General features: G+C 44.7%; 2 protein-coding genes across 3 annotated transcripts in view; one reads left to right on the top strand and one right to left on the bottom strand.

The window, feature by feature from the left end:
• The window catches only part of GJC1 (gap junction protein gamma 1), a 41,470-nt gene extending 30,581 nt beyond the window's left edge, over nucleotides 1–10,889 (bottom strand). Inside the window, exon 1 of one of the 2 annotated variants that reach the window (XM_072646006.1) lies at nucleotides 10,866–10,889. The gene's annotated coding sequence lies outside the window, so the exon portion shown is untranslated. Of the gene's footprint in view, nucleotides 1–9,603; nucleotides 9,742–10,865 lie in introns of those variants that run through there. The other variant, XM_072646001.1, reaches the window with a different exon arrangement.
• LOC140523047 (uncharacterized) lies at nucleotides 9,225–12,586 on the top strand. The gene is made up of 3 exons (XM_072638134.1): nucleotides 9,225–9,885; nucleotides 9,997–10,368; nucleotides 10,594–12,586. Exons 1-3 carry the CDS (start codon nucleotides 9,225–9,227, stop codon nucleotides 11,712–11,714), a joined length of 2,154 nt encoding a protein of 717 aa, XP_072494235.1. The 3' UTR covers nucleotides 11,715–12,586.
• Nucleotides 12,587–12,751: the final 165 nt, after the last annotated feature.

The following is a 12,751-nucleotide window of genomic DNA, read 5'->3' as shown; positions in this document are numbered from 1 at the left end:
TCACAAGCACTAGATGAAGAAGTTTGCGCAACCTGAAATAATGCATTCATTCCCAAAGAGTTACAGGTGATATCTCTTTCACAGCACAAGAGGGCAAAAGACCGATAATTAAAGCACTCTAAGTTTGGGTCAAACCAGCTATTCTGAACTGGAATATGGAAAAAAAAACCATACCTATGCCAAAGTAAAGTCAAATGTAGACTGTTTCAAATATGAACAAATTCACATTATACAACATCAAAACAGATTCTCTTTCTGAAGGCAAAATTAGGCTAGAAAACTAGGTATGGAAGAAGAAAACAGAAGAAGAAACTATAATGGATGGAAAAAAGTGGAAAAAGCTTATTCAGAATAAAAGAAACTGACACACCTTTTCAATTAAAAGATTACTCATTTAAATTTAAAAGTGGGTTGTTGTTTCTTAAGTGGGTAATGGACATAAAATCCATCAAATTTACATGTAACTCTTTAAGAGCTGTTTTATTCACGAATATGTGGGTAATAATGAAAACTATAATAGAACTAGAGTCTACATAACATGGGATTACTTTACATGTGAAACTACTCAACAACAACTTTTTTTTGGTAATTTAGTAAAATTCAATAATTTTTCTCTTCCTTAGCTATGATCCAAAGTGGACCCACCTTATACTGAATCCCATTCCTTAGTGAATTTTATGACAGTGATGATTTAGTGTAAATCTTAATTGATGAACTTTTGAAACTTTTTTTTCCTAAGTTCAATATTTCTCAGACCATAAGTATTTTTCCACTTCCATCTTCTCTGAACACAAGACTGGATACAATGCAGCTAGGTCTAGTTTAGTGCCAACAATAAATCCTCTGAAGTATTCTCAAATGTTTGAATTTGCACTATTCAAAATTATATTTATGTAAAATATGGTCACTGGTCCTAGCTCAATGGATGCATTCACTCAGGACCTTGCTGATTCAAATATACATATGGAATAAGAAAAAACACAGAATCTCCATTTTCTTTCTTTTTACAGTAATTTTTACCCAAGGTCTGCTATTGAGCAACACAATGCAGAGATCAATAATATACAAATGTCCAAATATCAGTAGTTAAATCTTAAGATCTACCCAACTCAAGGAATTCACTGCAGCTTACTCCTCAAGGCATAAAAAGCTTTTACTACAAATCTACCTATAATGAACAAATCCCCTTTTTTTTATCTACAACAAGGCTATTACAAGTACAATGCAATAAATAGCACTGGAAAACTTTCTATACAGGCTAATGTCATTATCACCATTGTCCTCATTTTCTCACAAAACAGAATGGAATCACTGACTGGAAGTTACTTTTATATCTGAAACAGGAGAGAAACGGAAACACATTTCAAAACCTGCCTTTTATACAACTGGCCAACTTCCTTGTGATTTTCCTTTACATTAGAGAGTTACACACCTAGATGCTAGGGTTATCCTTAGGTTCCATTTCCTTTCAAAGGAGCAAAAGAAAGCAATCTAAGAATACACTGTATAAAAAACACAGTAGAAAAGTGGCCAAAGCATGTGAACATTTTTTTCAAAAGAAGAAATGCCAACTACCAATTACCATGTTGGAAAAATGTCCCACAAAGCATTTAATAGGAGAAACACAAATTTTAAAAAACAGACATTTCACCTCGTGTGCCAACTGAAAAAGATAATGAAAATTGTAAACAGTCCATTTTGGAGGGGTTGTGGGAAGTCAAGCACACTAATATTGTTGGCAAAGATATACATTGGTCCAATCACTCCAAAAAACAATTTAGAATTATACGAGAAAAGTTATTAAACTGTTTCTCCTCTTTGATCCAGCAATCCCCATTACTAGGCATGTACTCTAGGGAAGCTAAAGACAAAAAAGAACAAGAACAATAAATTCAGAGAAATATTGGAAGATTTGTATGAAATAGTACAGAGTGAAGAAAGCAAAATCACGAGAATACAGACACAATGCCTACATGTAAATGCAAACAACTCTAAAAGGCAGATAAACGCAAATTAAATTTTAAGATCAATACTGATTCCAGACAACAGATGATGAAACAAATCTTCCTCCCTCTGTAGTAAAGGGAGAGCGGCAAATCACACATGTCCAATGTGACATACATGGGTGTTATAGTGGCTGCTTTTCATTATTACAAGGGAAATGGAGGGCAGGGGAGATGAGAAGGGTAAATCCAGAAATAATTGTTATTTAAAAGACACTACAAGACACCAGTAATTTTTGTAAGATAAAAATCTGCCTACCATGTTTCAACATGAAATAAAAATTTCTATCTCCCTAGAGAAATGTTATATTTGTATATATTTCTGTAAGGTATTAATGGTTTTGTAATATTACCATTAAGTAACATAACTTTTTTGGCCTTTCAAATTCTGCTAAGGGGGTATTCCAATTCTACTTCTTTTCCAAGAACCATCATCTCTAAAGCTTTTTTTGCTTTCTATTCTAGCCACATGTCCACACACCACAGGCCACTCACACAAAGACAGCCGTTTTCTCAAATGACAGAATTAAACATGAGATTTCTTCCAAAGTACACATAACTCCCTCCATTCAACAAAACACTTTACCTGAATTTCAGAATGGCAATTCCATCTTAATCCTTCCATGAAGCATCCCCATCAATTGGTAACTAAGTGACTTTGTCCAGAAGAATGTAAACTGTACAAATACACTCGGACCCTAGGCGTTCCTAAAATTATAAACGTATTTTTCCAACCCCTTTTCATCTCCGAATACCATAGCTCCAAATACACAGATTTAGACTCTACATTTTCTTTCCTTTTCAATGATTTTTCCAAGCACAAAGGAAGCTCTGCTTTCCGAGTGACTCTGAGAAGAGCACATGTCTGACCTGCCCACCCCATAACACAAAGCTTTCACTTTAGATAACGTAAATGTCTACTACTGAACTGGAATATGAGGTCAGGACCAACCATTTAGGCCAGACACACTAACAACGGACTCTCTGTTGTGAAAGAGGCAGGATTTCCTTTAGGTAAAGACTATTTGCCTTCTCTCACCGTAATCACAGAAGGGCTGCTGGACTAACAGATTGGGACACACAGGACAATCAACAACCTATTAGAAATTGAAAATCTGATAGGATAAGGCATGGTCTGGTTAGCTGGATCAAGATGGGAACAGTTAAGCAAAGGATTATTGAATCCGGTGTTCACAGTTGTTCAATGCATATGCATTTCCACTGTGATGAGTGACAACATATTATAGTTACAAAATATGGAATCCAGAAGAGCTAACCTCTCAGACCTCATAAAATTTTTCAACATCTTTTAAATATAATATAATGCCAATTATTATTTTCTTTTTTCAAACTTTTCCTTTTTTCAGTTCATGAGCATTTCATTTCTTTCCCTCCCATATCTCCCCACCAATGTAGGGGAGAGGAGGGAAAAAGGAAAAATTCCTCCATAACGATATGTATAACCAAGCAAAACAAAACCCCACATTAGCCATGTTAGAAAATGTATGTCTAAATCTGCACCCTGAGCCTATCACCTCTTCATCAGGAAGTGAAGAACATGCTTCTTCACCAGTCCTTTAGAAGCATGGCTGGTCTGTATATTAATGAGAGTTCTTAAGTCTTTCAAGATTGTATTTACAATGTGGTTATACAGTTGTTCTGCTCACTTCCCTCTGGATCAGTTCATGGCACTCTTGCCAGGTTTCTCAGAAACCATTCATTTCATCATTTCTTCTGGCAAAACTGGTTTTCCATCACATTCAAATACCATAATTTGTTCAATCATTTCCCAGTTAATGAGCAACACCCCCTTAATGTGCAGTTCTTTACCATTATGAAAAGAGTTGCTATAAATATTTTTTGTATGAGTCCTTTTCTTATTTTTTTTTTAATCTCTACTGGGGATATAGGCCTAGTAGTGATATCATTGGGCCAAAAAATATGCACAGTTCGGTGACTTTTGGGATATGGTTCCAAACTGTTTTCCAGAATGAGTAGACCAATTTTTACAGCATTAGTGTGCCTGTTCTCCCACAGCCCTTCCAACATTTGGCAATTTTGACAATCTGATGAGTGTGAGGAATCTTGGAGTTGCTTTAATTGGCATTTTTCTCATTATTAGTGATTTGTAATATTTTTTTAATATGGCTACTGATAGCTTGGATTTCTTCCTTTGAAAACTGCCCAGTCAACTATTATTTTCCAAAATAATTCTTTCAACATCACAACTTGATTCTTCCAACCACACTTAGCATTTATTTAGTGTTTAAGGACATCAAAGCACTTTTAAAATCTGTAGTAACTGCTCTAAGAGTCAATGCAGCTCATAGAAAATGACCAACTTCTCTAATCAGATCTCATGCCACCATATAAACAATGCACAAGTTTCTTGGGAGAAGGGACTACCCCCTATCCCTGGTTGCTTGACACCTAATATTCAAGTTACATTTGTGAATGAAACAAATCTACTGTTCAGTTTCCAAAACACTGACTGCAACTTGACCAGACGTGGTAGTGTTAATCCTCCCGCCCCTGCTCAGGTGACCATAACCCTGCGTGTGTTCTATATATGTGAGGTGATTAATGAAAGTCTACTGACTGACCTACAGCAAGGTCTAGTAGAATAATACTGTTCCTAAGCCCATGTCACTAAAGGCCTGTTGACTCAGAAAGCCAAGAGCAAAATCCAAGCTTGTCAGAAAACCTATATTTACCACTCAACCAAGTATCTACGTACCTCATGTTCTCCTAATATACAAGATCAATACTGCAGAAAGCCCCTAAAACAAAAAGCACTAGTTGGGGGGAATACACATAAAGGCAATTGTCAGAAATCTCTTCGCCATTATCATGACCACAAACAAGAGAAAAATTATTCCAGGTCCCTGTAAGTACCAAAAGAGAATTTTTCAATTTGAAGAGAATAGCAATCCAAGGGTATTCTCTATATATAACAGCTGTTCCAAAAGCCTCCAGGAAATTCATGGGAGGAGGGGAGGGGGCAGGAGGAACCTAGGACCCAAGGAAGGTAGGGAACATAAGTTAACACGCTTAAGTTTCCTCTTCTTTGCCCTTAAAAATACTTCTAGCCTACCTTTCCTTCCAAGAGGCCAAGAGTGAAATGGCTCCTGAGATCAAGAGCTCCAGATGTAACAGGGTGGCCCACAAGCTGATTGCTCCTCATGGTTCTTGTCACAACCACCAACCAAGGTGGGTGTCGTAGTGGGTCCAATTAGACCAGGGGTTCTGAATCTTTTTTGCATCATGGAAGCCTCTGGCAGTCAAGTAAAGTTTATGGACCCAGTCTCAGAATAAAACTTTTAAATGCATCAAATAAAACACATAGGACTACAAAGAAAACCAATTATAGCAAAATACCATTGTCAAAATATTTTGAAAAACAAGTCCACAGAGCTGAAGTCAAGAACCGTTGAACTAAGGCAATCTTGGGAGAGCTGTGGTGGTCAAAACGAGATCTGGAGCAGAGATGAGGCCAAAGTTTTGGGAATGTGGTACAGACAGGCCAGCCAATACCATACACACTAAAGAGAGACTGAAGAGGACGAGCAACTGCGGGGAAACCTCTGAAACAATCAGATGGAATCGGATGCAATTCTCAAACCCTAATTCTACACCCCTATCCCATTTTCTCTGATTACTTGCGCAATTTGATTAAGTTCTACATGGGCGATTCCCTCCCCAATTCTTCTCTTCATGCCCTAGGCAGGAACAGTGGTTGGGTGGACTAAAATGATGCTCAGGAAAAGCAACTCCTTGATAGTTTTGCTATGTATCAGCACTTTTACACCTGGGCCTTAACAGATTATGTGGAAATTAAAAAGTCAATTACCTACATCTCATGGTAGGTTGTTGGTTAGTCAAGTAGGTTGCCCAAACGCATGATAGCAGCTTTAGAGAAGTCTGGTATATATTTGATATCCTGTTCCTAGATCTGGACTGAACCTAGGACCAGTGTCCCAGGTGCCATGGAGGTCAAGTAGCCCCTCTTAGAGCAGTGGGTCTATAAAGGCCTTTGCAAAGGTCAATGCATGGACACTGAATAGATTCTCTGAGGACACCACTTAGCAGTTGCCTAAAGGTAGTGCCTTCTGGTGGCCCCATTACAAATTTCACTCCTTAACTTGTTAACTAGCAAAGTAACAACTTACCAGCTTCTTTTTCTGCAGGTTGCTGAAAGCTGGGTCTGGAGTGTTACTGCTTCTACCACTACAGGTCTGCTCTCACCTCACACTACGTAGCTCTATCTAATCTGATATGTCCTCATGGAATTTTATTAATCATCTGGTAAATAACTCCAGTTCCAACATGTTGTAACTGTTAGACCACCAACATGCTCAAAAATTATCTCTCAAGTTTCTACTCCAATGGTTACAAATTTAAAACCCGACATATATGATTAATGTGAGTCAAATCAAAGGACTGTCTTGGAATGAGCGTTTAGAGTTGAACGGTTTCCATAAAGAGATAAAGTGAGTCAGTTCACAGGATCTGGACCTGGAAATAACCTTAGAGATAAAATCAAGTCCAAAGGCTGTATTCTTAAGGATGAGGGAAGAGAGGCCCAGACAAACAACAAAGCTGAAGAGAAATCTGTATTAAAGTAAGAGAACCAGGCCTCAGACCCAAACTGGGTATCCTAACTCCAAAAAGAAAACATCCGTTATGACTAATTAGGTCTAAGATAAAGTACCGAGCACCCTTTTCTGCCTACAGCTATTTCAAGAAGGATCAGATCAGAAAGATCTTGGATATTCTCCTCCTGTACCATCGTGCTGTGCCTATCACAACTCTCAAAAATCATCAAAGCGCTGATGTCTCAATTTGATGTCTTGAGGAAAAGGGATGTAGTTTCATTTATCCATCCTACATGCCTACGAGAGAACAGGCTTGTCACCAAGGTCTCGTGTTCATGCCACAAAATCACTTGATTTCCTCAAGTGGGGAGCACACTGAAATCTACAAAGGGATCCTGTCCTTGCTGCAGGAAACCTCTGTGGGCAATATGCTCCACAGCCCAGAATTACAAAGGGCGCACTGCCAAAGGGGACTTGTCAGCTCAGCCTGGGCACAACTCTTCCTGTGCCAGAATGTGACAGTGTTGTGCCTGACTAGTCTGGAGACTTTCTGTGAAAACTAAAAATGCTCAGATTTAATAGAAGAAGAAGGAAACGACAGAGAGCCTATTTTCCAATCAACCAAACAACGTATTTAAACAGACACTGGCTTCCAAGCACATTATGTTTGAATTAACTGAATGAGAAGACGACGACAGTGGTACAACCTCTAAGTTCTAGAAGAACACTTGCCAAATATATGCTGTAATCTGACTCCCAGGTGTGGTCTTTGGCTTAAAGACATGTCAAGGATAAAGAAAAAGTTTCTTTGCCCATGTTAATTAGGAACAGGTATTTTTCCATCAGGGGCCTCATTTCTATACAGCAAGAGCAGTATTAATAAACAAATGATAAATAAGCATAAATCTCTTACATTTTTTCTTAAAAATCTGGATTCATTAAGCCCCAGTATATCACACCTATTTCTAAACATGAACAGAATCCAATATATATATAAAATTAACCCAGTAAACAGACTTCTAAATAAAGGTTTGGAGTTGATTTATCACCTTAAACAAAAGCAGGCACATAGTGGGGACTAAATATCTGTTGTTTGAGTGATAGACTAGATTGTAAACAATATACAACTGTTTAAGGATCCAAATTCCCAATGATGTAAGAGAGCTAAATAAGCTAAGGGTTGGGATTGGCACACTGGGGTGAATGTCAACATCCTTACAGCTTCTCCCCAATAAGTGTGATTTCTACAAAGGTAAAAGAGAGTAAAGACACCCTAACAATGAGATGATATATCAGATATACTGCTTTCTCAAGTAAGAAATTCTTAAATTAATGGCTAAAAATCAATAGCTCCTCCAATGGCTAAATAAGGGAAAAGGTAGAAATCTTTAAAATTCTTTTTCCTGTTTTGTCACTGGAGTTGGGGGTGGAAGTAAGAGAATAGAAAATAACTCTAAAAACAGACATTCCTTCAAAATTAAAAAAGCATCAAACAATAGTTTTTTGGGTTTTTTTAAATAGTTCATAACACTGAGAGGTTTATCTGTAACACTCTTAACAAGGATTATGGATTCCTTTAAGCAGATCCATCCATGAGTAGGTAAAAATCAAACAATACAAAATGAAACAAATATTTAAAAGAAAAATGAATTCATTGAACTTTTACAAATGTTCTCCAAAACATCTTCCTCTAAAGCAGCTCTCTCTCAGGGAACCATATACCCTGCTCAGCATCTAAAGTTCTGGTTACAGAAGATGCAGATTTGTTTACAAAACCTTTACCTTTTACCCAGAAGAGTTAGTTCATATTTCTTTGGTTCTGCCATGACGTAGTACTTGAGAAATTTAAAACGAAGGCAGATAAAAACGTGGAATTCCAGAAATAATCAGCAGACCTACAGCAACTTAACAGTATTTCAAGTTCAGAACTTGGACACTATTTTTCCAGCCCTTCCTTGAAATACCAAAACTACCTTGAGAAGAAAGATAATTTTATCCCTATACCATCAATTTGCTAGTTCTTTCAAAAAAGCAGGCAACTGCGTACAAGTCACACTCTTGTTTTCCATTTAGAAGAGAATGCTCAAAAAGAAGAGAAAAAGGGAAAGAAACTAAAAAAGGAAGAACAAAGAAATTAGGAAAAAAGGAAAGGAAGAAAAATTAAGGAGGAGAAAAGAAAAGCAGAAATTAAGCACTGGAAGGAAGGGAAAAAGGAAGAAATTAAGGAAAGGAAAGAAAAGAGATAAAAGAAATCAAGGAAAGAAATGAGTAAAGATAAGGACAGAAAGAAAAGGAAGGAAGGAATGAAAATAAAGGAAAGGAAGAAAAAGGCAAGCCAGGAAGGAAAGGAAGAAAAAATAGGAAAGAAGAGAGGAAAAGGAGAGGAAAAAGGAAAGAATGGGCAGAAAAGGGATAGGAAGAAATAAAGGAAGAAAAGAAATTAAGAAAAAAAGGAAAGGGAAGAAATTAATTAAAGAAAAAGGAAAGAAGGAAAGGAAGGAATTAAGAAAAGAAAAAGGAAAGAAGGAAAGGAAGGAATTAAGAAAAGAAAAAGAAGGAAGAAAGAACGTAGAGAGGAGAGAAAATAATCACCGGCTCTTTCCCATCTCCCTCCTCATCGGCCGGGATGGTGCACAAAAAGGGCAGTCTCCAGCCCCTTCCGCGGCTCCCTCCAACTTCGCTCACCCCGCCCGTCCACCATCTGGCCTCCGCCTCAAGCCCCCCGAACAGCCCAGGAGCACCCCCGCCCGGGGCCAGCGGAGCCCTCCTCCAGTCAGACCGAGCACCCACCACAGCACGCAAACCGAACTCTCCCGCCTCCCGGGCCCTCCTCTCCCGGGGCGTGGGCCGGACTCCGGAGCCCTCCAAAGTTTGCGAGCCGGGGGACAAAACCCTTTTCAGGCCAGAGGGCGGGAAGGAGCCTGCGGGCGCCCCCAGCCCAGCTCCTCCCGCACCAGCGCCCCCTCCGCTAAGTCCTCTCGTCTCTCCCGCTCTCTCAAACGTACTCACGCGGTTCCCGGGCTCCGGGTCCGAGCGGAGGGGAGGCAAAAGTAAAACCCAAGGGTCCTGTGCATCGGGAGGTGTCCAGTGCGGGAGACAAAGGCTAGACGGGGAAAAGGCACCAGGCGGGCGCCCCCATCGCGCCGCTTCCAACGGACCCGCGGCGCCGCTGCGTGGAGAGCAAAGCAGCCAGTTCCCCCCTCCAGGAGGTGCAGGGCAGGGCCGCCGGGCCCCCCCCGCCCCTCAGGCCCCGGGCCGCCGGGCCCCCGCCAGCGCCCGCCTCATCCGTGGGGCAGGGCTGGGCTGGGCCGGCTGCGCGGAGGAGGAGGAGGGGGCGGCGGAGGCCGCCGGGCAGAGCCGGGCCCCCCCGCCCTTCTTTTCCCTCCCAATTTGGGCAGCAGCCGCGAGCGCGCCCGCCGCCCGCCCGGGGGGACGACGCGTCCGGGCCGGCCCCCGGCTCCCCCGCAGCCGCCGCCTTTCCGTCCCTTCCCCGCACCCGGCCCCCCCACAGCTTTCAGTCCCTCCTCGCCCTGAGCCCCCCCCTTCTGGTTCCTCCCCTTTCGTGGACCCCGCCCCCGCCCAGGTCCTCAGTTCTTCGTCTTCCCTGCCCCCAACTCTCGGGGGCGCTCTTTCCCGAGGTGCCCCCATTTCCTCCCAGCCGCTCGGCCGCCCCCAGCCCGGCCCCCTGGGTCCCTGGCCTCCTCCCTCCCCGGTCCCTCGGCTTTCAGGGCCCCCTCCCGGGCCCCGGACCCCTGCTCCCGGGCCCTCCGGTTTTTAGTTCCCCCGCCTCCACGGGTCCCTAGTTCTTGGTTCCCCGCTCCTTCCGGGCCCCTCCCTCTCAGGCCCACCGCTACCTGACCCCCTCCAGGAGCCCTCTCCCTCCCCAAGACCCTCAGTTCTGGAGTTCCCCCTCTCCCTGACCCCTCAGTCTCCCCTTCTCGGGAGCTGCCGGTCCTTGGACCCCCCCCAAGACCCTGCGCTCCTTCCCCTTTAAGGAGTCCCTTCGCCAACTTCAACCCCCTCGTTCAGGACACCCCAGCTCCCCCTTCAGGAACCCCTCAGTCCGCTCTCAGGACACCCCAGCTCCTCTTCTAGGACCCCCAGCCCTCTCAAAACACCCCATCTCTGCCTCCAAGAACACCCTCTCTTTAGGACCCCCTGCCCCGCTTCTGTCAGGACACCCCAGCCTCCCCCTCCCAGTCTCCCCTGGCAGTCCCTCGCCCCTCAACCCTCCTGGTGCCCTACAAGTCCCCTCCCCCCCACTCACCCGGCCCGGGGCCCCTCGGAGCCCCCGCCTCCTCCTCTTCTTCCTCCTCCTCCTCCTCCTCCGGGCCCCCGGCCCGTCCCGCCGCCGCCGGCCGCCTCATGTGCACCTCATGGTCCCGCCGCCTCCCCGGCCCTGCCAGGGGTGGTCGCCTCCTCCGCCGTGAGGGGTCTTCGGGGCGCGGCCCGTGCCCACCGCTCCAGCCTCCGAGCCCGTGCCCACTGCTCCCGCCGCCGCCTCCTCGGGACCCGCCAAGGCGCCTGCGCACAGGGGGCCGAGCCGGGGCTGGGCGGGGGTCCTGTCCGCGGAGTCGCCGGGAAGCGGGACCTAGCCCCGCGGAGCCGGTGGGGCGTGTGCCCCGGGCTGGGAGACACGCCCCTCGTCCACACCCCCCACGCGCGTGCTGAGTGTGCGAGTGTGGCCGGCAGCATTCCTGCGCTGGACCTCCGAGCCCAGCTCGCAGCCTTCCCCAGGTCTGGATCGCCGGAGAGGGCCGGGAGCCAGACGTCCCGGTGGGCTGGCTCCGTGCGCGGCCTGCCGGGGGTGGCCGCACTTTCCGGGGGCCCCCGGAGCCGCTCAGCCTGCGCCCGGATCACCCCCGGAGCCTGGCACTTTGCTAACCTAGTTTTCTCCCCTGGAAGGCACCCCTGCTCCCCGACTGGTCACCCCCGAAACGCTCTCAGACCCGAGTCTGTTAGAAGACCCCCCAGGCCACTCCTGTCCCTTCTGCGGGGTAGCCTCAGTGTCTGGGAGGCTGAACCTCGGCTGCTTCGGCTTCAGGCAGCTGTGAGCCAATCAGTTCTGCAAAAGCCACCCTTCCGAGGTGGAGACCATCACGGTGGCGGCTTGTGAGGGTGCTGAACTGGGAGATTCAGGTCTGGGCTCTGCCGGACTGGGCGAATCACCCCAAGGTCTAAGTCCCCTCCAGATAGATGAGTGACACTGGGCAAAGTCACTTCCAAACTCTATCGCTTTCTCAGACTCCCACCTCCCCAAGGTCTCAATTCCTCCCTCTTCCTGGCCTCAGTTTTCTTATCTGTGTAATAAAGGAAATGGCACTATATCCCTCCTAACTGCAGCTTTATGGCCCTGTAACTAGCTGGTCCTCCTTCCAGCTGTCAGTGATTCTGTATAATCAGACCACACACGGGACGTAGCCCTTTTGGGGTAGGGCACTAATAGACTGTGGCAGGTACGCCAGAGAATAGTCGGAAAGGTGAAAAGACTCAAACCTACGTCACCCAAGGATCATTTGAAAGGACAGAAGACTTCAAGTGCTTGAGGACTGCCGAGTGAAAGGGCAGGCAAATAGGTGGCAATGGAGAGAGTGCTGGGCCTGGAGTCAGGAGGACTGGAGTTCAGACACTTACTAACTGCGTGACCCTGGGCAAGTCACCTCATCCTGTTTGCCTTAATTTCCTCTTCTGTCATGAGTTGGAGAAGGAAATGGTAAACCACTCCACTATCTACTAAGAAAACTCCAGATGAGGTCACAAAGAATTGGTCATGACTGAAAAAATAAAACTCAACAAAAAAATGTGAAAAAAGGGTAAAACTTGTGTGTGGCTCATGAGGGGAGAATTAGGACCAGAGGGCTGAAGTTACAGAGAGGCAAATTCCAGCCTAACATAAGAGAAGAACCTTACAACAGCTAAGACTCCCAGAATGGAATAAGGTGCTTTGTGAGTTAGCCGGTGTCTCCATCATGGGACATGTTCAAAGACCACAACACAGCTGCTCAGTGACAGAATCCAAAGTAGAATCCAGGTCTCTAACTTCCCAGCCCAAGTTCCTTTCAATGCAATTTAATTCAACATTTACTAAGCCCCTACAATATGAATCATTCACTCTTCTTTCTATCCCACACTTTAAGTAAGAAAACTAAGTTT

The sequence above is a fragment of the Notamacropus eugenii genome, chromosome 2, assembly GCF_028372415.1.
Source record: "Notamacropus eugenii isolate mMacEug1 chromosome 2, mMacEug1.pri_v2, whole genome shotgun sequence".
Taxonomy (NCBI): domain Eukaryota; kingdom Metazoa; phylum Chordata; class Mammalia; order Diprotodontia; family Macropodidae; genus Notamacropus; species Notamacropus eugenii.
The sequence above is the reverse complement of the archived record's forward strand: the minus strand, read 5'-3'. Positions and strand labels throughout refer to the sequence as shown.